General features: G+C 38.4%; 1 protein-coding gene across 5 annotated transcripts in view; it reads left to right on the top strand.

Moving 5' to 3' along the window:
- The window catches only part of CREBBP (CREB binding protein), a 92,834-nt gene that overhangs the window by 59,944 nt on the left and 7,495 nt on the right, over positions 1 to 25,395 (top strand). For 3 of the 5 annotated variants that reach the window (XM_068699717.1, XM_068699715.1, XM_068699718.1), the window contains 15 exons: positions 8 to 424; positions 1,064 to 1,243; positions 1,476 to 1,662; positions 6,483 to 6,601; positions 6,737 to 6,976; positions 7,467 to 7,555; positions 13,044 to 13,124; positions 13,815 to 13,871; positions 15,747 to 15,824; positions 16,329 to 16,396; positions 20,116 to 20,266; positions 21,050 to 21,196; positions 21,634 to 21,747; positions 22,021 to 22,186; positions 23,423 to 23,590. In XM_068699717.1, the coding sequence (XP_068555818.1) occupies positions 8 to 424; positions 1,064 to 1,243; positions 1,476 to 1,662; positions 6,483 to 6,601; positions 6,737 to 6,976; positions 7,467 to 7,555; positions 13,044 to 13,124; positions 13,815 to 13,871; positions 15,747 to 15,824; positions 16,329 to 16,396; positions 20,116 to 20,266; positions 21,050 to 21,196; positions 21,634 to 21,747; positions 22,021 to 22,186; positions 23,423 to 23,590 (2,262 nt within the window). The remainder of the gene's footprint in view (positions 1 to 7; positions 425 to 1,063; positions 1,244 to 1,475; positions 1,663 to 6,482; positions 6,602 to 6,736; positions 6,977 to 7,466; positions 7,556 to 13,043; positions 13,125 to 13,814; positions 13,872 to 15,746; positions 15,825 to 16,328; positions 16,397 to 20,115; positions 20,267 to 21,049; positions 21,197 to 21,633; positions 21,748 to 22,020; positions 22,187 to 23,422; positions 23,591 to 25,395) is intronic. The other 2 variants (XM_068699716.1, XM_068699719.1) reach the window with 2 other exon arrangements.

Here is a 25,395-nt window from a genome sequence, read left to right on the forward strand (position 1 = left end):
CCTCTAGCAGGGGCAGGTTCCCAGTGCTGCTCTTCCCAACTCCATGAACATGCTAGGACCACAGAGTGGTCAGCTATGTCCACCAGTGACCCAGCCACCTCTACATCAGACTACGCCACCTGTGTCCACTGCTGCTGGGATGCCACCTATTCAGCACCAAACACCAACTGGAATGACTCCTCCTCAACCAGCAGCACCCACTCAGCCATCAACACCAGTCTCATCTTCAGGACAAACCCCTACACCGACCCCGGGTTCTGTTCCAAACGCAACACAGACACAAAGCACACCTACAGGGCAGACTGCAGCACAGGCTCAAGTTACCCCGCAGCCTCAGACCCCAGTTCAGCCCCAGTCTGTGCCAACCCCGCAGCCACCCCAGCAGCAGCCAACATCTGTGCAGGCACAGCCACCTGGCACTCCAGTAAGTACCAGAGAGTTGCGTTTTTTTCTCGTGTAGTGGTGTTCCACATGAGTCCTCCCTATGTATAGCACCATGTTGTGAATGTTTAGAGCCTGTACTTTATATGGTTGTCAATAATAGCTTCTACTTTAGAGCAAAGGGGGCATTATTTAGATGTGTAAAAATGTGCATTCAGATGTTCTTGGCATTGTTTGAAGGAGGGGGGCATAATGAATGACTTCAAACTGCTCAAAGTAAAAATGGCAGCAAAGTGTGGAAAGATGAGGAATAACAGGCCTAATATTATATTTGGCCTTGATCACAGTCAGTCTTTCCTGAACATGCAATTTGCATAGGTTTTTTTCTTTTAAGTTTTAGTAAGGAGGAATGCACATGTCAAGGAATGTACCATGTTTTACTGGGCAGGTGTTTTCTCTGTAAAAGAAGCCTCTTTGGGGCAGAATTCTTCCTTGGCTTCTCCTCTGTAATACAGAGTTACTGAATGTGTTCTATAGCAACTTGACTACAGTGAGCTCCTATATCCATGTTCTGCACTGTTTTAGAATATCATCTCATGTCTTTTTTGTGCTGTTCATTTTTTAGTAAAGGAAAATATTTCTATATATGCAGTGTCTTTCTTTTGTACTGTTTTTACAACAGCTATCCCAGGCAGCAGCTAGTATTGATAACAGGGTCCCCACCCCTGCCTCAGTTGCTAGTGCTGATACGAATTCCCAGCAACTAGGACCAGATGCACCAATGCTAGAAAGCAAATCAGAAGTTAAAACTGAAGAAACTGAGCCAGAGACTAGTGAGACACAAGTGGAAGCTAAGACTGAGGTAAATGAGATTCTATACAGCTTAACTGAAAGCAGTGATAGATATAAAAGCACTTAATAATGTGTCTGAATTGGTGAGCTAAGGGGCGAGAAGAGGGTAGTTTCTGGAAAGTAACTGTCCTGAGGACAGCCATGGATGGAGAGTGCTTTGACGATCTCAAAAGCTAATATTTTGAATGACTGAAGTTTGAGTCATAGATGTAACAGTACATCTTGTTGCATCCTTTCTTAAGGTGGAGGAGGATTTACAAGGATCTTCACAAACAAAAGAAGAAACAGATGGAACAGAACTGAAACAAGAGCCAATGGAAATAGAAGAAAAGAAGCCTGAAATAAAAGTAGATGTTAAGGAGGAAGAGGAAAGTGGCACTAATGGAACCACTTCACAATCCACATCACCATCTCAGCCCCGCAAAAAAAGTACGTGTATGAAAACTGAGTTTTTCTTGGGTACTTAATACAAGCCTTTTATTTTCCACACTCTCTCTTCTGCTTGGGAGGTGTGTTTATTTTTGAAAGTAGGATTCTTTTAATGTTACTTGAATCAAAGGTGACAAAAGCATCTTGTGGTCTTGATCCCACCAGTATTCTCACAGTTTCCTGGTTCTGCACAGAGGACCAAGGGTAGGAAGGCAGTGATTACATACATAAATCTCTCCCTGCACATCTTGGCCAGTGCTCTTTCATGGGAGCTCAGTGTGGATACAGTGCTGTCAGTAACCAAGAAGTATTCATTACTTTGGTTTTCTCTAAGAGGCTGCATGCACAGCCTTAAAACTGAGTTTTAGCCTTTACTTCTCTGAGAATCAGGTGCTTGAGCTCTTTTTTCTGAGTCTTGGATCTCCAAGACTAGACTGTTACTCTGGCCTTAAAATTTATAAAAGAAGTCCTGTGTAGTTTGCTGTGTACTATTTGTTTGAAACTTTTCTCCTCAGAAATAGGTCACTGGTCTCTTAAGTTAACCTACAGTGTTAGCACAGATTTGTATCTAAATGTGTCTGTACAGTATTTTTCCAAAAGAAAACTCAAAGGTATTACAGATCTTGAATGGACTAGCAGAAGAGATTGCTGCATGCCTTTGATTAGTAAGAAATATGCAAGTAAGATTATTAAAGAAAATGGGCAAAAAGAAATCACTCCTTTTTGTGGTGCAGGCTTACCTGTAGTCCAACTCTGCAAGATAAGCTTTTTGGACTCAGGCCCCAAAACTTTATCCGTCTTGATATCTGTGTCCCTTAGCATCTGTTCTTTTGAGATGACCCTTTCTTTGCTTTGCTTTTGACCAAAGGTAAGCTTTCAACATGATATAAACATCAAAAAAAAAAAAAAGAAAATTATATTCCATTTCATTTTTAGCCTTTTCTTTTGAAGGAAACGACTTGTAATTACATTAGAAGAACATTACAGGTGTATACTTTCCAGAATGTGATGAAGAATTCAAAGATTTAGTTTGTGCAACTTGAATCTTGATCTCTTGTATATGCCTTGGGTTGCATTTAATTACTAAACATAGGATTTTTATAATAAAACACAGTAAAACACGTTTTCCCATAGATTCTAATTTCAGTTTGTAGCACAGTGGGCCAGCCAAATGAGAGCGTGCTGCTGATCTAACTGGCAGAGTCTATTTCAAACAAAATGTAACATAGGGAGTGGAAAGCATATTAGTGTTTATAAACCAGTTATGTTCCCAGTGGAAAGAATCATTGCTGCTTGTTTAGAAGTGTGCTTGCAAGTAAATCCAGGGGTGAGGTTGAAAGACGAAGGCTCTTACAGCATTAGTCTGTGCAGAGCTATCATTCCAGTGATTCCGTCTGGGTTACCCTCCATTTCCAGCACCTCATTTAGAAACACATTTCTTGTCTTAGAAATACTGTCACTAAGTAGCTGTGTAGTATAATACATGTGCAGCTTGAGCAGGTACAACTACATCCACAATTTTAAATGGAGTCATTTTCCCACCAAGTAGTTTATCCAACTTTAATAGAGCGTTTGTATGAAAATGCTAAATAAACCAAGAGGTATTCAAGAGCAAATACCATGAAGTGTGCTTAAGGGTTATAATATATCTTAAAAACATTTACGAGATTCATCTCATGTTTTTCATTGGTTTCATTCTTTATTGGTATTTGGTACTCCTGACTGCACAGAAGGGATGAGGTTTTCCTAAGGTGAACAACAAGGGCTGCAGCTGCCAGAGAGAAGTCTCCCAGCTGGAAGTGGGCATGGTGTGTGCTGTAAGATCATTTAGCAGGCAGTAGACAGGCATCTTAATGTTTGAAAAGATTCACCTGGGCCTTAAAGGAGTGGTTTTGGGGGTAGAAGTGGCTTCTGTTGCAGAGCTGGAATCTTATCTATTTGTACCCCACACATGCAGGTGTACTGAACATCATAGGCCTGGCTGTACTCACCAGTATTACTAGATTGTGACCTGACTGAAGAGGTGGGAAATGCTGTAAGGGCTAGACAACAGCAGGCTAATAATGCTGAACTACAGGTCTGCTCAGTTCACCTGCACCAGAATTCCAGGAGATTAGCTTTTCTGGAGAATTGCAGACACCTGTTTCAGTGAGCTCTTCTTCCTCTCCCTGTTAAAAGTTTCATCTTTGTAAATGGGGGCTTGATACTTCCAAATTTGGGGTTAAGGTTTGGTTTCTGTGCATCTAATATAAGCAAAAAGGGAAGGTTTTTGTTTCCTTGCCTGTTACCTTGCAGTCTTAAAAGAAAAAGTGCACCTGGCTTCTCATTGTGGATGAGCCACCTTACAGCTTGGTGGCCTTCAGAATTAGTTTTGGTTTTTTTTCCTTCTTTATAAGACATAATAATGCAAAACCTGCAAGGGCCTGGTTTGAGGGAGTCTTTTCAGGTGTATTGTTCCTATAATTTTGAAGAAGTCTTCATCTTCCTTTCAGAATTTTCTCCTTAGTAATCATAAGCAGTGTTTCCTCTGAAGAAATAAAAATTTAAAAAAGGGGGAAAAAAAAGTAGCATTATATTCTCTTCTGGCAGATAATACATCATCATGATGCAGGCAGAGATCCCATCTTCTTACCACCCACACATCCAAGACAAAATTGGGATAACTGGATGCCAGCTCCTTACAAAGATCATGCTACAGGGGGAGAACTGAGAGCATATAATTGTGGCAGAGGGGAGAACAGAAACTTTGCTGTAAAATCTGTGTATGGAGAGGTCCTCTGATCAAATGTTCTGTGTTATTAGTCATTTTCCTTAGAGGCAGAAAAGCTTTTTTGCTGCTAAAGGTGAAGGCGTCTCTACATTTGTAGGTGAAGTCATAAACCTAAATAACTGGATTTTGATTTTTTTTTTTTTCAAACCAGAATGAAAGTGGATTGTAAACTTTCTCAGCAATTATAATTATTTTTTAAGGAACTTGGCAGAAGTTCTATGGAAGCTCTACTGCTTGCTTTTAGATCTAGATTCTCGATTCTTTCTATTTTGAAAGATTCTCTAGCTTAGTGCTGTATTGTGATATAGGTCAGTACAGGGAAACTTTTTACAGCAACGTCAAGCAGGTGGCCAGAATAGACTATTAAAAGATTCTTTTTGACTTTTAAATCTTACTTTATAACCTGATAACCCAAAGTACTTAATCAAGTAACTGAGCCAGAGTAAGACAGTTCCAGAAGCAATACAGAACACTTTTTCTTGTGAACAGAATTCTGTATTTCCTGCTGTTCTTGAATTCCATAATATAACTTTGTTTATACAATTTTGAGAGCAATGGTAGTATTCTTTTCATGGGAAAGTGCCAGCATAATGGAAGAGAATTACCATTTTGTCAGGAGTGAGATAATGGCAACAGCTGCACTGATCATAAAGTTGCATTTGCTGTTGTAACAACAAAGGTAGGCCTCTGGCTCATCTTGTTTTTTTAATCTGCCTGGTTCGAGTTCAGTAGTTGCAGCATAAGATCTTGATGGATCAGTAAGGCAAGCCCTTGCCAAAGCCCTTATGGCAGCTTATGTAGTCCTTTGGCATGGTTTGGCTGACTTGGGGATGCTGTCTTACCTCTCGTGTGCATGAGCAGCAGTCCTTTCTCCAGTTACAGGCAATGCACTCAAACTCTTACAGCTTCCCTCTGCTCTCCAAGTACTACTTTCATCCTGGCTAACAATTTCCAGGAGCTGCAGCATCCACAAATGCTTAAAACACCGAGAACATAATGTTTCAGAAATCGTTGAGTTGCATCAACGTGATTTTTTGTCATGCTTTATTTTTTTTGGTGTAGTTTCTGTGAGCACAATTGAGGCAAAAGCTTCCGTCTTGGAAATATAACCCTAATGAAAAAAGAGGGGAAAAAATATTAATATAATAGTCATAGATTTTTAACCAGAAATCATCCTCCCAAACAACTTGTATCTTACCAAAGCACCATCTGAGTGACAAAAGCAGCGATCGGCCTTAAAGGGGTCTCTGTAGCCCCATTGATTTAAGTGCTTTCATGAGAACTCCTAATTGTTCCGTTTTATTGGTATTGTTCTCGTTTCAACCAGGTAGATAAATATTAGATGCCAACCTGCTCCTCTTAGTTGACTTTTTTTTTCTGAATAATAAGCATTCTTCCCTATTTAAACGCTCTGTTCCTAAGGAAATAAATGTAATTACGCTGTTGAGATGTTCAAAGAGCTCTCCAAGTTATCATTATTTTTCAGAAAATGCATTGCCTTTCTTGTCCTTGTCATCCACTATTGAAAGAAACATGGCTGTTGCCATGCCACTGTTGCCAAGTGGTTGTAATGATGCATATATATCTTGGAAGTATTAACACTTTCAAAATCAATTAAGGGTCCATCAGACCCGGATTGCTTGTATACTATGGCCAGAAAATTCCTGTGCCAGCTATCAAGACATCTGGTTACCTTCTGAAGAGCTGTCTCCTTGGCCCTGTCCATTAGGGTTCCTTTGCTAGGAAAATCTTGACGCAGGAATAGCGAAAGATGTCAGAAGGATAAATTTTGCATCCTCTTGAATATTGTATCGCTGAGGCTTGCAGTTGTTTTTATCCCCTTATGCTGAGAATATCATCTAGTGTGATTTGAGTAAATGCAAAAGCTACTCAGTCTCTTGATTATAAGTTTTGCTTTTAATCACCTATGCAGATGGGGAAATCACTTGTGAGATTTTTATGTTAACGTAGCTTATGTTTTGGGGTGGGGAGTCAAGTGGTTAGGATACCTGAAAGGAAACTTTCTAACCTTTGCAACTTCTCTTAACAGTTTTCAAACCTGAGGAGCTGCGCCAGGCTCTCATGCCTACCCTTGAAGCTTTGTACCGGCAGGACCCAGAGTCTCTACCTTTCAGACAGCCTGTGGATCCCCAGCTTTTAGGGATTCCGGTGAGTTGGCATTAAAACATATTAAATGTTCTAGTATTTTGTCTTTTCTCATATAAACGTTTTATCTTTTCTGTTCAACATAGTGTGAGCAATTGACATCTTAAAAATAAAGGATTTTTGTGTGTGTGTTTGAAGGACTACTTTGACATTGTGAAGAATCCTATGGACCTTTCAACCATTAAACGTAAATTAGATACTGGGCAGTACCAAGAACCGTGGCAGTATGTGGATGATGTTTGGCTAATGTTTAACAACGCCTGGCTTTACAATCGCAAGACTTCCAGGGTCTATAAGTTTTGCACTAAACTCGCGGAGGTGTTTGAACAAGAAATTGATCCTGTTATGCAATCACTTGGCTACTGTTGTGGGCGCAAGGTAAGTATTCCAGGGCTTTGGATGGAGTTGCATTTTTCCAAAGGGCTTTGCTTGATGGATCAGATAAAACATATGCTTTGTGTACTTTTTAAAAAAATTGAAATAAGGAAATAAAAGTGCTAGTAAAAATTCAGCTTTTTATTGGGACACTAAGAGCTAAAAAAAAAAAAAAAGTGGATAGCATCCTGCTTGCTATTATGCTATTATTGTATCTTTCTCCCTTGGAGAATACCTTTTTTGATCATAAGCAATATTAAAATGCTTTGCTTCTTATGTCCATTGCAATAAAGTAGGTAACTAAAGGGGGGTCAGCTTTGTAGTTCATATAGTTACTGTAATTCCATTAAGAGAGCTTTACTAGTATATTTACAATAGTTTAGAAAAGTGTTACAATGTATTGTGATGTTTTTAAGCATTGGGTATGCCTGATAGATACTTGATTAATACAAGTTTACATTTTAAAGCATCTTTTCTCCCCATTGTTTTGCAGTATGAGTTTTCTCCACAGACCTTGTGCTGCTATGGCAAGCAGTTGTGTACTATTCCTCGTGATGCTGCCTACTACAGTTACCAGAATAGGTAAGTCCTTAACTTTTTTCTTCCCTTACTCAGGAAGCAAAATCCTCTGAGTTCTCTACACTTGTGGAGGAGGACTATTAACCTTTTCTTTCCTTCATCTGCTAAGTCAGGAAAAAGTTTCTTGTTTATCCTTGCATGCTGTCCTTTTGCAGGTGACCCTTTAGCTTCCTATACTGCAGGTTGATACACGCAGCACTGAAGTGCTTGCTATTAGCTAGGCTGCACCACTGAGGTAGAAGTTCTCTGTGTTTTCCATAAAACCAGTAGCAGGCCTTACTGGAGGGAGAAGGACAGGACTGCAAAAAGGCACTGAGAGATGTATGTTGCCTTGTTCTGGGAGAACTATAAAAACATGCAGTTTTATTTCCAAATTACTGACAGAATTTACAAAGCAAACAGTATGGTAATAAATTTTAAGGCTCACGTTCTGTCTTCCCAGTTAGTATTTAATTATTTTTAAACTAGCTTTGACTTAGCATTGGAAACTTCACAGATTCCATGAAAAGCTAGGAAAACAATACTCTATATTAGATTTTTATTAATACTAGGATTTGATGTTAGTATTATTATTAAACAACTGTTAGTATTTTAGTATTTTCCATTTAATGCTTAAATCAACAGTTCCATAATGGATAACAAAGCAAGCTTTGTTCTTGGGTTTGGTCTCTTAGGTTTCTTTTTCCCTCCAAAAAAAAAAGTTACAAAACATAAACAGGCTAAGAAACAAACTTCCTTTTCCCTGTTTAAAACAAAGTTATGAATTTCTTTTCGGAGGCCTGACAGTCTATCAGTCTTACAACTTCGAAGTGCCACAGCAGGCTGTCGTCTAACTGAGGTTGTAGAATGAATCTAGGCAGTCAGTGCTTGCATTTAGTCCCTCTTAAAATGATCCCTACATCACAAAACACATTGTAAGGTGGTGCGAGATTGTTGTGTACCACATAGCCAAAGCAGTTCGGATATGGGAGATGAAAACATGTTGGGGCAGAGGTGGCTTTTGTGAGGCAGATAGCATTGTTATGGAGGAATGTAAATTCACAGGCTCTCCTAAGAGATTTTATACAGCTGCTGTGAACTCTGAAAAAAAGAAAAAAGTCAGCCTGAAGAGAAATAAAGAAATAAAATGCATTTAAATGGATAGTACTTCAATAGCCACTGTGATCCTTAAATACCAATTCTGTGTGGTAGAATTTCAAATACTTTTTATATTATGCATCCAGATAGTGCTGTATGTGAAAAGAATAGCAACTTCAAAAATAATTGAAGAAGGGGTCGTTTTTCTTTGTTATACCTCTCCTGTTTAAGTTATTAGGAAGTCATTTGGGTTGCTCAGTGAAAGGTTGCTAGCACGAAGTACAGGGTTGGTGGGGCAGTGGGTTCCTCTGGACTTGGTGGCATGCTATTTCAATTTCCTACCTGTAAAGTTCAGTCTAAAAAGGTAGTTAAAAAAAGGTGGAAAAGAGGCACTGGGAAAGGGAGGTGATCTGCCTCAGTGTCAATAGGCCAGTAACTGAACTGAAGTAGGCATAGATTTCTGTTCATCCAGGTACATTGAGAAAGGGTTGGGGGCTTTGGGATTATTTTTTTCTGACTTGGTTTTATTTTGCCTTTTTTTTTTTTTTGAGGTTTTTGTTTCAGGCCAATTAAATCAAGACTGATGAATGTTTTTTTGTAGTGTTTAACAAGATATTTCTGAAGATCAGTCATCACATTTTTAAGTGTACATTTAGCTTATCAGATCAGAGACCCCTCATTCAACAGCTGTATTGCTCTAAAAGAGTCAAATTAACTATTTCCTATAACAACAATCTTCAGATCTTAATTTTCTCTTGAAGTACTAAATCTGGAAAAAACAAAAAAAAACAAACAAAAAAAAACTGTGGCTTCAGCTGATCTTTACTTGGTCAAATATTCTTGGCTGTTCTGTAATTGGGAGATGTCAACATTGGATTTACTTGAAGTCCAATGTATTTCATAAACAAATTACAACTAAGAGTAATTAGGCACCATTGAATAAATGAACTTCAGCACTGCAGTTCTTGATTAAAAATTAATTATTTGGAATAGAACTATTTGGCTTCCATACATTACAGAGAAGCTTAGGTTAAAATAAGTGTTCAGAAAATATGCTTTTTGTGTCAATATCCATTTGAAAAAAAAAAAGTGATTTGTGTTCCACATCAGTACTAGCATTCAGTTACTAATTTAGAATTTCCTTCAAGTACACTTCAATTACAGTTGGAAATTCACATGTTAATGTAGAAACTAAGCCTCTTCTGGACTTTGATATTGAACCATAATTTTACTCTTCTCTGATAAACAGGAATCAGTCACGTGAACAGTCTGCATTTGAAAAGCTTTTCATTTTTCATGTGTTGCAATAAGTACATGCCTCAGATTTTCTGACTGTTACAACTAAAGTATTGTATGTTTCCGAAAGTTTTTGTTGAATCTTTGTAGTGGCATGCAAAAATCAATGAATTTCAAGCAGATCTCCATTTCTGAGGGTGCATGTTCATAATAACTTAGTTATTATTTCACCTTGGTTATTTTATGGACAGATGTTCATGATCTTCAGGTGATTCATTTTCACTGTATTTCAATTTCCATTTCTTCATTTTAATACCATATATGAAGGCTTGACTCTTGCTAGCGTTAGGCTTCGGTCCTGCAGCACATAAAAATCCTGTGCTCCGCTTCCATCTGTGGATTGCTGGGGAACCGAAGCGCTGGTCTCCTGCGAGACCGAGCTTCCCACAGCTGCAGCGTGAAGCAGGGGCGAGCAGTCGGGACCGGTGGAGCTAGTTAGATTTGCGTGGTGTGTCCTAAATCCAATATTGAAGGCAGCCTCGCTGCTCAGCTTCAGGGGAGCGCTTTGAAAGCCCATAAATGATTCCGAAAATGGATCAGAATTAACTATTTCTGGGATTGCTGAAATGTAACAGTATTTATAGAAGCCTTGATCAGGGATTTTTTTCTTTACGTACACCCTTTTTGTTTGGGTCCTCGTGAGTTTCAGTCCTTCCCAATTTGACTCCTAAAATAAGCGACCTTGTTAATAAGGAAATAATCAGTGGGGATTAGTGTTTATGGGCTTGTTTCTTGTTTTTAAATTGAAGAAAATTTTAAAGAAGGGGATGATTTAAATAGAAATGCAGACAATGTGTAAAAAACGATATAAACTCTCACCCTATTATGGCTCTAAAAAAAAAATACTAGAAGATACTGTATTGTTTCAGAGTATGGGCTGAGGAGCAAGTGAAGTCAGTGTAAATGAGATGTGAAGTGTCACTACACACTCCCAAAAAGCTCTTCTGTAATATTGCTCTGTAATAGTCGTGAAATATTTATCACTCCCAGTGATTACAAAATAATGGAATAAATCTTTTCTCCTGGCCTCATTCTGTTGCATTAGCAGCTCCAAAAGCCTTGGTTTTGCTTGAGAGGATGATGTGTTTAATCCTAGTTGAGCTGACCCAGAGAAGACAAGGCACTTGCAGTTTAACTTGCGGTAGGCTGGCAAGCAGGGAGCAGACATCTTAGCTCACATGGTTGCTATCAAAGTTGCAGCTGCCCTGCTGGTAAGATTATTACACGGATATGTCAGTATGGGCTATATTAAGTAGAATAAAATACACCTTTTTCCTCTCTGTGTCGCTGCACGCCCAATCCCCCAGCAGAAGCAGCATTCAGTGTGCTGCTGCATTTAAGTGGTTCTTGGCTAGCGGAGTCGCTCTTGAAGCCTGAGCCAGCTGGCAGGGTTTGCAGAAGTTTTAAAGCTCTTGTAAATTATGCTATGGTAACACAGACCTGGCTTCAGTTTGGGGAAGATGCAGATCACTCCTAGGAGCTTCTTTCCTCGATTCTTCGGGCACTGCTGAAGGACCCAGTCCCACTTGCTTGCACTGTGTTTTACAAGCATCTAAAAAATGTCTGGTGGTGACCTCATGGCCAGTGCGTGTCGCAGGAAGAAATCCTGACCCGTAAATTTCAATAGAGGCCTAGAAATGGCTTCTGTTGTCTGACGGTCTTGGAGATCTGTCACCTGGCTTCCCGTAGTTTAAGTGTCTGAGTATGTGTTTTAAGGGGCAAGCTGCCATATTAATCTCCATCCCTTAAGTTGTTGGTTCATTGTGACACTGAGTCGTGTTTGATGCCTTTTATACTTACCATTCTTACAGTTCTAGCGTTTGAGTACTAAAACTGCATCTACTGTGCTGCCATTGCTGCTTATACTCTCTCACTCCTGATCCTCCATAAAGCTCCTTTATTTTGATGATCCTTTGTGGCCTTCCTGCATTTTACAGCTGTGGCCTCTCTTTGTTACCTTTGTTCATGTGTGAGTTCATATCCTTTCCAAACATTTAGCCTCTTGTTGTTTTTTTTTAATGACCCTGACAACTTTGGTTCCAGTTCATCTGAAATAAAACAAAACAAACAAACGATGCCAAAAAAAAAATCTGTGTAACTTAGATTTTTTTTCAAATGCAGATTGTATTTTTGTAGAGTTTCATTCCAATTTACTCAGCTCTGCTTGTTAAATTGCAATATTGGTTTTGCTGAGTATAACTTGGATTGGCAGTTGGTCTGGGGACCAGAAATTCTGTCTCGTATTCAATTTGTAAAGCTTAATTGCACATCTTTACCGTATTTGATAAATATATTGTATGTATGTACAATATTTAATGTTGTTCACATATATACATATATCGTATTTAAATAGATAAATGGCTGGAAACTCTGACCCATAATTGCATTTCTGTTAAATGTTTGTCTAGAGTATGGATTTGGTTTCATTTATATTAAATAATATAAGCTGAGCAATTGGTCACATTTAATCTTATAGTCAAATAACTTTTGATTTAATATTTTTATAGATTTTTTCAATACCAAGTGTTTCTGCTTTTATAATTTTTACTGACAACCAGTAAATGCTTTCAGCATATTTTCTAATTGCTTAAATCTGTAAAAGTGTGTTCTTAAAGCTCTTTGACAGGCTATTTTTTTAACCAAAGCAAACTTGATCAGTCTAGAGCCTGGAATCAAAGAGCATTTTTTCCTAAGTGATGCAAATCAAATCCAAATTCTTAAATTTGAAGTCTGTATCTACGTAGCGCTTGGTAGCTACTTCATTAATCCTCCCCAAATTTTGAATCTGACGCTCGACTATTTGTTAATAATGATGGCCGAAATGTATAAAATGAGACCGAATGCTAATCTGTGCTTTGCCTTGGCTTTCTGCTCTGTGTTGTCTTGGTGTTTGCGTCTTACCTCTTACGTCTGTGCTGTTTGTTCCCTTCCCTGTTCTCTAATCCTGCCCTTCCCTCCCCTCTGTTCCTTCTCATTGTCCACACTGACCCATCAATCAACCAACAACGCCCCCCCTTTCGTCGTGGTGATCTGCCCTGCTCTGGTTGGTGGCTCCGTGCTTGGGTGGCTGTATATTGTGCTGGACCAGTTCACCCAAATATGGCCTTCTTGCTGACAGGTATCACTTCTGTGAGAAGTGTTTCACTGAAATCCAGGGGGAGAATGTCACCCTGGGTGATGACCCTTCCCAGCCTCAAACGTAAGTCGGTTCCTTTCTCTTTCACATTTCGTTTTCAGAAGGAGGGGGGGGGGCAACGCGTATTCCTGATAACAAATGTGTGGTGTCGATGGGGAAATGCTGGCTTTCTTACTAAGGAGAGATTTTTGCAGTAACAAATAACAGTTGTTACTGCGCGAAGTCTGTGCGGCAGGGTCTGCTCACGCTGCTCAGTGAAATAACGTGGTCGGGAGGGGGGAGAAGGAAGCTGTGTCAATAAATGTCACTAATCCCTTATCTTTTCAAATGAAAGACTTCTGCTAATCCTGATGTCTCGCCTTTTGAAGCACAGCTTTTGTTTATGAAACCAATGGCTTGTCTTTAACCTGGCCAGAGAATAAGATGCCCTAAGATTTATGAGGAACACAAGCTGCTTTGGAAGGTGGCTGCTTTACTGACAATAGCTTCCCTTGTTCTTTGTGATTTAAAATTTATGTATATACTTGGCTATTTATTATTTTGTCTTTAATTTACCACAGAAAATGAAATTGGAAAAATATTTTCTGTAGCTTAAAATAAAATGAACTGAATTACTTTCTCAGAATAGAAAATACTGATGTGCGTTCTTCAGATTTGGTTTGCTTATTTGCTGCAGTTCAGAATAGCATGATAATGTCTCAGCCTCTGATGTAAAGGTACTACTGAGTTTTCATGTTAACTCTTTGTCTCTAGAACCATCTCTAAAGATCAGTTTGAGAAGAAGAAAAATGACACACTAGATCCTGAGCCGTAAGTAACCATGCCATTCTTTTTAAGATTGTCTCATGACTTTCACTTGTTCTTTAGCCAGCACTTCAGAAATTAGAGAATAAAGTCTTCCCATTTCCTTCATTTCTGCCTAAACACAGTAAAATCTTTCTCTAGAGTTCATAGCACAACATGCAAACTTGATGTCCACCATTGATAACCAGGACAAAAACGTGAGCCCCTTTTAATGGCTGTTTCTGTTTCACTGAAATAAAAGCCTAGTTATGTTCTTACCCTGAATATTTGAGTACCTACAAATGCTCAAAGGGAAGGGGAATTAGAAATAAAGAGTGTCTAGCCGAAGATTTACTTCTTAAATTTGAACTTCTTTAATGGCTGCTGCTGCTGAAAGGGAGCTCATGTTCAATGCTGTGTGGTTCTGCCCCGCTGCTTTGTACCACTCTGGTTCACTTAGGTGAGCTAATTCCGGCTGTTGGATGCCTGTCACACAGTGGAAAACTAACCCAGGACCAAGAAAAAAAAAAACTGGGTGGGAGAAATTCCATTCCTGCTGGGGTAGTGATCTGAACTGGCTCAGTAAAGGTGCAGAAAGCACCAAAACTGCATGGCTGTGGGTGGGACAAAGAGTAATATCTCTTCTGGTGGTGACCTGCTGCCTTGTAGCTCCCCTCATGTAACTTGTTGCTCCTATAACCCAGCTACACGATACGCTGAATGCTGAGGAACAGGATGCAGGTAATGCAGGACCTTGCTAAATTAAATACGGGAGACACCTTGAAAAAATACAAGATTTTTGCTTAGCACAAAAAAAAAAAAAAAAAAAAAAAAGTTGGCAGGTGTTTTAAGTAACTTTCAAATAACGCCAAGAGTATGAAAGAGTAATTTCTAAGGCGTGTTCTGCAAGGCACTGCACAACCTACTTAAAAATGGCCCTCCATTGTACCGAGCATTTCACGCAGCATTTCAGCCACAAGCACGGTGGGTGTGCACCTGGGAATTCAGCATTTTTCTCATCCAATTTAGCTAGACTTCTAAAAACACATTTTTCTCTTCACCTGAGTGCTCAGCCACTGAAAGTCATCCTCCTTTCTTGAGTCAGTTACCTGTGGGAAGTTCAGTGAAAGTCACGTGGGATATTTCTGTAGTAGCATTGTGGTATTCTTCCTGTTGTCCTTAACTAGCTTCTGCAAGATTTGATCTTACTGCTGTTCTGTTCTCTGGCAGTTTGATACGTAACACATTTTAATCCCTTTTCTCATCTTCGCAGATGCTAGATAGAGCTCCTTTGCCAGCCTTTTAAAGATGGACTGCTGAGCTAGACCATTGCATTTGATTCCATAAACAGTGTTGCAGTCTTAAAAGATAATTTTATTTTTGACATATGTTTAAAAAAGAAAAAAAAAGAAGTGTTGCAGACCTGTGCAAGCGAAGACAAGTTAATACATGTTTTCTTGGCACAGTAATTCACGAATGACTAGTTTTTACATTTACAGTAAGTTGAGCAACCATTTAGTCAGCTTGTGGTTGTTGCAACGATTGAAAATTAAATCTGTGAAGGTATTGTTAAGCAGAATTCTGTGGAGCTGGGAAAACTTACAACTCCACTTAGAAACAGAAATGATTCAGGAAGTTTTGCACAAAAACAAATTTCACATTTTTAAGTAATAAATTTAGTACATGTTACAGGTCTTTATGTAAAGATAGATAGATAGATATCCTATTTGCACATGAGGATAATTTGATGCATATCTGAAGCTGTACAATGAGCATTGTTTTTAACTGGTGTATAAATTGGATCTGCCAAAGTTGATTCAGTTCCTAGCAGAGGGTTAGACAATTTTGGAAAATTACCTGACTAATAACAAAACTGATTGGCTGTTATTTTTTTCTTCTCAGGTTTGTTGACTGCAAAGAATGTGGTCGGAAGATGCACCAGATTTGTGTATTACATTATGATATTATTTGGCCTTCAGGGTAAGATGTTTGTTAGCTTTTTAACCCTTGTGTAATAAGAGAGATGTTGTTCATATAATTAAGATTTTCTGCATTTGCTTTTTAATATTCATTAGCATCTTTTAGTAGTTTAGTACAGATGGACAAAGGCATTTCTAAATATATTTTTTGCATTTATGGTCTCTTTCACTATATTCAGGTGAAAACATATGAAACAAACTTGATAATATACTCAGATTTCTTTTGTTTCTTTCTAAAAATTAAACAATGGAAGCTGATTGGAAGTAGGTATGTGTACTAAAAAACAAATGCAGTTCTATCTGCTTAGCAGAACTCAACCAGACTCAACCAGTTCAGAAGGTCTTTTAAGTCCCTCAAAAATGGAAATGTGTAAACTGTTCAAATCCAGAGAAAAATATGTTGTACTTAGACAGTTAATATTATGTGTTCAAACCTTGACCTTAAGGTAGCCAGTAGCAAGGCTTTATTTATTTATAAGTTTTTGGTGCTTCTTTTCCTCTGTAGGTTTGTTTGTGACAATTGTCTGAAGAAAACTGGTAGAACACGTAAAGAAAACAAATTCAGTGCTAAAAGTAAGTTTGATGTTTCCATTTGTGTGTTCAATTTTTATTTTCTCCCTGCCATCACTGTTTTCTTCTTTCGCAGTTTTTTTAATGTTAGCTTTTTGACTGAGACTTTCTGTTGTCATGGTAGACAGTACAAGAACAATTGCAAAATGGGGAGTAGTGTCACCCAAGGCTTCTGTAGCTGTTTGTATTTTATAGACCTACTCTTCATGAGTTCAGTCAGCTTTAATGCTGCCTGATGTCTCTAGCATCTATGTACCTATTTTCCCTGAGACTTTAAAAAAAAAAAAAAAAAAAAAGGAAATGAATGGAAAGGAAAAAGGCAATGAAAGGAACAGAAGAAACATAAGACTGCATGTACATGTTTCCATGTGGCGTTGAAACTGAAGTAAATTAGTGTCACATCTAGACCCTTCAAAAACTATGTAGTATAACAAGATGCACTGCATTTCAGGTGTGCTGTGGTGGTGCCAAACACTAATGTCGTTCTAGAGCTTTTCTTGCTTCTAGAGTGGACTACAGTATAAGAACTGTCAGATGGAATAAGTAGCCAATAGCGTCCTATGTGTAGGCTTGGAAGTAACTGTTGTTGTAACCTTGTTGAAAAGTTCACTGAAGTGTGCCAAAAACTTCTGGGATCAAGTAGTCTCCATCTCCTTAATAATCCGCATACAGGCGTTCTGTGCACACAGCTAACATCAGAGAGAATAATCTGAGAACCTTTATGCACTGCAGAGGACAAAAGCCAGGGAAAAAAAAAAAGCAGAGATGCTATTATGGGAAATGTAGTGTCAACAGCATAGAGTAGAAAAATAGTTTAGAAGCAAAGTGATTCAGATGTACTTTGAAGAAATCCAAACAAACTTCAATGGCTAGAACATGCAGGTGTACTTGATTTTTCCCTTGTTCTTCGATCCTTTGAAATTCTGGGCACTACCTTGTTGTAGTACATTTGTAAACCTGAATCTTCCAAATTTTAATAAAGGAGTGGTCTTACATTAAAGATTTTCGTATGATCATATATAGTTGATTGCATTTCCAGCATAGTAAGAGATTTCGAGTGGGATAACTGGGAGGCATTGGTTTCCCTTTCCTTCTCCTTGCTCATTGCCTATCCAGTCTTCTTTTTCCCATTATGATTTGAGTCCTGCTGCCAGATTTGAGTCCAGAGCCCACTGGTGAGGTCAGCTCTTGAGATCAGTCTTGTTTAACAGTGCTGTAATAGAAACACAAGAACTGGGAAGGAAAGCTGCTTCTTGTTGTCAAAACCTTGGTCTTACTATGGACATAAAAACAAATATGAGTGGTGAATGTTTAAGACATTAACATGTTTCCTTTCCCCTCCTCTCACTCCCCATAATAACCCTGAGTTATCATCAGTATTTCTACACTCTCTCAAATGTGGCATATGATCAAGAAAGCACATCCCTCAGCTGAAAGCTATTGCTCCGCTGTTCTGGTGACATTCATAATGTATATTAAGTAAACCCAGTTATCTTAGCCACATTGCAAGTAAATTGCATAAAGCTGACTGATAGCAGACTAAATACAACCTGTAAACGAGTGTACAGCTGGGGTATGCTGTGAAATTCCTATCTGTTGAAGAATCTTTCTTACTAAGAAAACGTATAAATATTGTTTGTGTAGTAGCTAATGCAGAAAATGTTTCAAAGCCTAAAGATATCCTGACAAATAAGTCACCCAAAGAAGCATCCTGACAAAAAAATGACAGTAAGCCAGAAGTCTGACTTCATTCCTGTCTGTCCGTTACTCATCCAGTAACCAACATTTGCCATTGCTACTACAACAAAACTTCTGTACTTAGGCTGCCTGAAAACCTTACTATGTTGTTATCGGTTTGGATACCATTCTTCAAATTTGAACTACAGATTTGATAGTCATAGAATCATGGAATATCCCGAGAAGGGACCCATAAGGATCATCGAGTCTGTCCATTCAGTCTGAGTCCTGAGCTTTTATTGGAAGTACACGCGTTAGATGTGTCCAAGAAACAAAATACAGTTGCTTTTTAAAAGACTTTGAAAGTTCTAATATATCATAATACGTGGATTTTAGATCCATTCCTTACAGTGCATGTAACCTTAATGCTCCTTTTTTGTCTATCTTATTTGGCCCTTTTTCTTAATTTTTTGAGTCATTTTGCACTGCAGCATAAGGAAGAAGCAGATATCCTTTGGTTGCTTAGCATTAGAAAGATGGTAAAATGAAAATACACTACAACTGTAGATTTAACTAAAAGAGCTTTCTAAAAATGTACCAACTCATTAGCAGAAATTGAGCTGTTTCTATTTTTTCTTGTTTGTCTTGAAAGAAATCAAAACTAAATGATTTCTTCAGAAAATATCTGAAAATTCTTTAAAATCAACCACCTTCTGTTATTTATGGAAATCCCAATATCTTTAGCTGGTACTGTGTTGGAATATGTAAAGCAAATAAGTACCTTTATCCTTTAACCTTCTTTCAAATTATTTTATTGATTGCCATCAGTGTTGTGTTGCTGATGTTATAACCAAAGAATCTCACTGGACCAAGGGGAAAGACTAAAAGATGTAAAATAAGATTGTGTTTGACAATTTGTATAAACTGATCGTAAAATAAGCATTTAAGTATGTAGAAAGTAAGATCTTCCTTTGAGTATATGTGGCTCCATTCCCAGTGTCGGTGCCTAAAATAATTTTTATCAAAGATTTTTACTGCAGCGTTCTATATGCAAGCTCAGTAGTCAGGAAGAACCAACAGCCTTGTGTCTGTAGCTAGATAATAACTGAAAAATGAAGCAACAGAGAACTGAATATTAAATGCATGTTAGTAAAATGAACATCTGTAGATTGAACCATCGTTTTAGCCAAAGGTAGTTGGTGGGCCATAGAAAGTAGAAATATTAGTGGTAAAATAAATACAGTAGGGTAAGAAAAGTGGTGATTAACGTTCAAGTCAAAGCAGTGTGCTACTTTTGTTTTCTTAATTTAAATCAATCTTCATCTTAATTTCTGTAATTTGTTGTGGATTTATTTGAAGACTATCACGTTCAGTAATAGTACGAGAGCAGCTATGCACACAAAAGCTAATTGTAAATGTAAAGACTTAGAGAAGGGATCTGGACAATATGGGGACTTGAACTTTTAAAGACCTCTATCACTGTGCAAGAACTATTTAAGCTTTATGTGCAGATTACTGTAACTGTTCCATCTAAAAGCTCTCCTGAAAAGAAAAGAAAAAGCAATGAAATCTCCATTGAAGTCAAAAGGCTTTTCATTTCTGTTGATTTGCTTTGCTTGAAAAGGTGTGGCATTGAGCCAGATCTATAAAGTGATGTAATCTCTGTCAAACAGCCAAATTGTGTTTTTGTTAGGAGAAAACATTTGCAGTGTTCATAAAATAAGCCTGCAAATTTAAAAATGCTACGTAAAGCCTTCTTTGTTAGTTCACTTACTAAGTAGTTTTTCCACTGTAGTGGTTTTAGTTTCCATTTAACGGTATGAATGCTTATGCTCTGGTTAAAAACATGGGTTGATTTGCTCTTTTAATTTTGGCTGTAAAAAGAAAAATGTCTTAATTTTCATGTGAAGGTAAAACAAAGGAAGAAAGCATAGTTATGCGGAGAAGTGAGCTGAGAAACTGTACAAACATAACTGACCCTGAAATGAAGTGGTTTCACCAGTATCAAAAATGTGTCTTCTCACGTTCTCCCCCTTCAATTCCAGGGCTACAGACTACTCGTTTAGGAAATCATTTGGAAGATAGAGTAAACAAGTTTTTGCGACGACAGAATCATCCTGAAGCTGGAGAGGTCTTTGTCCGAGTGGTAGCAAGTTCAGATAAGACAGTAGAGGTTAAACCAGGAATGAAATCCAGGTTAGTAATATTAATTGCAATAAACACAATGTTAATATTTTATTATTATGCCTTCCTGCACACATGCTGCAAAACTGTGCCAATTTACACCTGAATCCTGTTGCAGAAATGTGAAACTTAGGCATGAATAAGCCTAGGAAAGGTAAGAAAAAGTAGTATGTAGCAAGTGAACTTGGAGGAGGTTGACAGCTTTATTTGGGCTGTTTGGTGGGCATGTGGAGGGACACTCTTTGGTTTTGGTTATAATACTCTGACTTTGTATTACTAAATCTAGAGGGAGAGTCTGACCATGCTTTGGTTAACATTGAATACATAGTTTACTCTGGAACATTTGCTGTTTGAAATTACTGTTCCATCAATTTCTTGTGTTTTTATAAATACTTTAGCTTTCAGAAGTTATTATTTAATCTACTTAATGGTAAATGAAAAACTTTAAATTTTTATCAAGCATTTGGGATTTGATTCATAAAGGTAATGTTGACATCACGTCATCGTAGCACATCAGGTTTTTTACTCTGCAGTATATTTAAAGGCTGGTGGTTTCTGAGGATGTTCTCGTATTCAGTGCTTGCCTATTCAGTCATATGTTAACTATATGGACACTATTTTCTCCTGAGTTGTGCAGTGACAGGCTCTGTTTTAATACAGCTGTGATCTGACCCTAGTTTAACTTCTGCATAAGTATTTCTAACAAGTTAAAAGGAAGTTAAAAAGAGTTTTTTCTTACTGGTTTTGTGACTGTCTTTTTTTCTTCTTTTTCCTTCCTGTCACTCTTTTCTCCAGATTTGTGGATTCTGGTGAGATGTCAGAATCCTTCCCTTACCGTACCAAAGCTCTATTTGCATTTGAGGAGATTGACGGAGTAGATGTATGCTTCTTTGGCATGCATGTACAGGAGTATGGCTCAGATTGTCCCCCTCCAAATACAAGGTAATCTTGCATTTCTATAGCAGTGGCTCATGCACAGAGAACATCTAGCTCCATTCACTGGGAGATTACTTTCAACTACAGAAGAGTGGGAGATGTATTTCAATTCTGTGGATGAAATAAGTCCTACAATGTAACTGCAAATGACTTTGAAAGGGACAACTTAAATTTTGGAAATTACAACGTTTTTGTTTGTTTGTATGATCTATTTAACTTTACCTCTTGATGTATATTCTTGCTGTATTAAAATGTTACCCATCTTCTCATTCTGAGGGCTGTTCAAACCTTCTTAAGATGCTTAAATATTCATTAGAATAATATACAATCATCTTTTTTGTTCAGTATGGCTGTATATGTACCTTCTGTAAAAGTCAGTTCTCGGTAGCAAAAATGAAGTTCATCTGTACATCATTTCTTTCATTCTTCTCTCATTATTATAGACGTGTGTACATATCGTATCTAGATAGTATTCATTTCTTCCGCCCCCGTTGTCTCCGAACTGCAGTTTATCATGAAATCCTCATTGGATATTTGGAGTACGTGAAGAAACTGGGGTAAGTGAAACCTTTTGTTAAGAAATGTTATTTTCATAGCATTTTGTTTATCCAGGATGCCAAATAGCCTTGCACTTGGAGTAGTCTCTCTTTACTTCTACCCTTTCTGAGGTCTGTGGAACACGTGCCTTTTCTGCAGTGGGGAGAGATTGGATTTTGTCAATGAGGTTGTTTTTCTGTCATTAGGATTCTTTCTTTCATTTTGTCTCGCTGAGTTAATTTAAAGACTGTAATCAATATCGTTAAGGTTCTTTATGTCTATGTAAATTGCAGGTATGTGACAGGACACATCTGGGCCTGTCCTCCAAGTGAAGGAGATGACTACATTTTTCATTGCCATCCACCTGATCAGAAAATACCCAAACCCAAACGCTTACAAGAATGGTATAAGAAGATGCTGGACAAGGCATTTGCTGAGAGAATCATTCATGACTACAAGGTTTGCTACTGTTTATTTGCTGAATTATTTTGGTGGGCTTTTTATTTGTATCTTCTTAAAAGCTTTCGAGCAACAGTGTTATCTGGGAAATTGGGGGCAGTGTAGTCCTTTTGCATTTCTTCTCAATGTTTTTTTTGGGAAAAAATCATTTGGTGAAGCTGTGCATCACGGAAGGTCATGGGCTGTCTCTGTTTTCTTTCTTCAGTGAGTTTGTGAATTGTACAGCTCATGTTCTTCAGTCGACTCTGTAAGAAATACTGCGGGCATTCCTAAAGTGGGCCCATGGCATCCCTATTCAGGTGCTTAAGGGAGAGAGGAATGAGCAAAAGCAAGTGGACTTTCCTGTACTGTACTTACTGGTTAAAAGGACAGGGTCATTAGTATTAGCTTGTGCTGAGGGAGGGGAGAAGCTGTTTGTGGTGATTCTGGAGGATCAGGCGGAATATGGGACGTCACTAGTATTAAATTAAAAAAAAATCTTATAAAAATGGCTTCTTCACTTGAAGAAAAAGGATGGTTTTTGTAATCACATGTGTACCCAAAGCAGTAAGTTAAAGAGTGGAAAAGGTAGCATTTGCCACTCCCTACACATGCTAAAATTTACATGTATTTCTTAATGGTAGTGACAGTGCACAAAAAATAATTGATGTTTTGATTGTAAATGACAGTTACTAAATGTGTGGAACAGAACAGCATAGAACAAACCTTGTCATCTGATGTGGAGTAGTAAAGAGCTAGAATGTCTCTTTCTTTGCCAATAAGCTGGTCTTGATAGGAACCCAGTAGCAGGTTCCCAGATGAAGAGCTCACAGACTTTCAGATTCGTCAGGGAAAGGGTTAGATGGGACATAGTTGCTGTTGATTCTGCTCTTGTTCAGAAGCGGTGTAGGAAAAGCTCAGTGGTGGGGCTTGATTTTTAATTGGTGTACCTAGCAGGGGGGGCTTGGTTACCCATTCCAGGATTATCCCTGTCTGTACCGTCACGCACCTGTTGCGTGATGGAGGTTCAGCAGAGCCTCAGCAGCTTTCTGTCAAAGCTGAAGCAGGGAGTGAGCTGTTAGCACTACTGTCAGACCAGGTCTTTGTGCTGTTCTCAGAAAAGAAGGCCTGCAAGGAGTGGGCCATGGGCCCTGAGTGAAGCACAGCTGCTCAGTGTAGCATGGATTGCCTCTCTGGTTCTCCCATCGCTCTCAGTGGTCTTCATTTATTTGTTCTTGGTATTGTGTCACTCAACAGGACATCTTCAAACAAGCGACTGAGGACAGGCTGACAAGTGCCAAGGAGCTGCCGTACTTTGAAGGTGATTTCTGGCCCAATGTGCTGGAGGAAAGCATTAAAGAGTTGGAGCAGGAGGAGGAGGAAAGGAAGAAGGAAGAAAGCACTGCAGCTAGTGAAACAACAGAGGTGAGTTAGCTTTACGTGTTGTATGTGCTTCTGGATCACAAAGCTGACAGTTAACACTTCAGGAAATTAGAGTTCACAGTCTAACTAGGAAAAAGGTCATTCACATCAGATTTTAAATCAGGGGTTCCCTTTATCTGCATTTCTGGTTTTCTTGTCAGGTAAGAAATATTCTGTTGGCTTGTTACTTCATTAACAGAATTAGAAGTCAGTTATGTAGTTCAGCATTTCTGTTCTCTGGGAAATGTGTTAAGCTACTTTTGGATTGCATCGTGATTGCTATGTTGGCTTGCAGTCATTCAGCGGAGCTTTTGGTTCACACCTTTGCAAAGGTGTTTGTGTTTTGAAAGATGCTGTATTTTTCAAAGCTGAATTAAATTTTGCCTTTATTTAATCAAAGATACTTGAAGTCACTTGCAATTAATGCTTCTGAATTTCAGTTCCCAACTGTTACAAGCTTTACACTGGTGCGAAATTTTGATCCTGGTGGTGGTGTTCCTTCACCAGCATTCTTTTTGTGTGAATAATTTATTTAATTAAAAAAAAAAAAAAACACCTCCCAGCCAGAATTTCATTATTTATATTTGTCTGGTTTGTACCTGTAACTAAATGTTTGTAGTGCTTTTATACTGTCCTTTTCCCTTGTGATTTACAGCAAGATATTTTGAAAATAAATATGGTAGGAAAATCTGAAGTCAGGATCAAGGTGGAACCAGAAGCTTTAACTAGGGAGAAACTGCATTCAGCTTAGATGCTGTGACAATTTGTGTACAGTATGTATCACATGTGATTGATGTGGAGCAATTTCATTTATGTCAGAAAGTTCCATCTATTAAACCTTACCGGCTCCTTCAAAGCTAATATAGTTTGCTGCTATTTTTATGGAACTGTAAAGTTAATGGCTTTCACCTTTTTCATTCTGAATGTAATTTTAAAATTTGAAATATTTCAACAAACATAGCAGCATAAAAGTAACTGAAAGGCAAGGCTTGAAATTTATGTTGCAGTATTCTTTTGTTAACAGTATCACTTTCAATAAATCATAGCCTGCCCTTGTAGCCTGCCATTCTGAAAATGCCAGGGTAAACATGGGCATCCAAGAGGGGGAAAAAAGGTGCTTTAAAATCCCCCAAACAGCTGTTAAACTCATGAGTTTACTTAAAGTGAGAAGAGACAGCCATGACTGTTAAAATCCGTATATTCCACTCTAATGCCATTGTTGTTGCTTGGAGTAAGGTGGGAACAAAATCTGCATCCACCTTGCTCAAGATGTTAACCAGAAATGCAATAAAAGTGAAGCAGTGTGGTCTTTGCCCCTTGGCTCGGGAAAATGAGTAAAAGGAAAGCGTGAGGACTTGTCTAGTGCAGTGATTTTGTGAACTTGCATCATTTTGTGGAGGAAGGTATGCCCAGCAATGGGGGATCTCCACATGTAGAAACAATTGATGAATCATAGTAGTTTGCCTTGTACTGCAGTTGTACAGAACCTGTTTGTGACAAGAACTTCACAAAAACACAAACTTCATGTACGTGGAGAGAAAGTTAAAGTGTAGCTGAACAGTAGAGAGTGCCCCAGCTCTGCAGGTGTCCTACTAGGTTTCAACCTGTTTTTTCCTTTGGTGTTCAAATTTTAAAACCTGTGTAGGTCCTCCAGAATGAACAGGCAAAGGGGAAGACATGCCATAATGCCATCGGGGTGGTAGAAAACTTTGTGAGAGGAAGTCATAGGAACACACTGAATTCAATTCCAAATATCTGCAAATCACTTAGAGCTCAGTCTGGCTTGCCCTTAGCGTAGTTTTAATTTC

This window comes from Anas acuta, chromosome 15, assembly GCF_963932015.1.
Source record: "Anas acuta chromosome 15, bAnaAcu1.1, whole genome shotgun sequence".
In the NCBI taxonomy this organism is placed as follows: domain Eukaryota; kingdom Metazoa; phylum Chordata; class Aves; order Anseriformes; family Anatidae; genus Anas; species Anas acuta.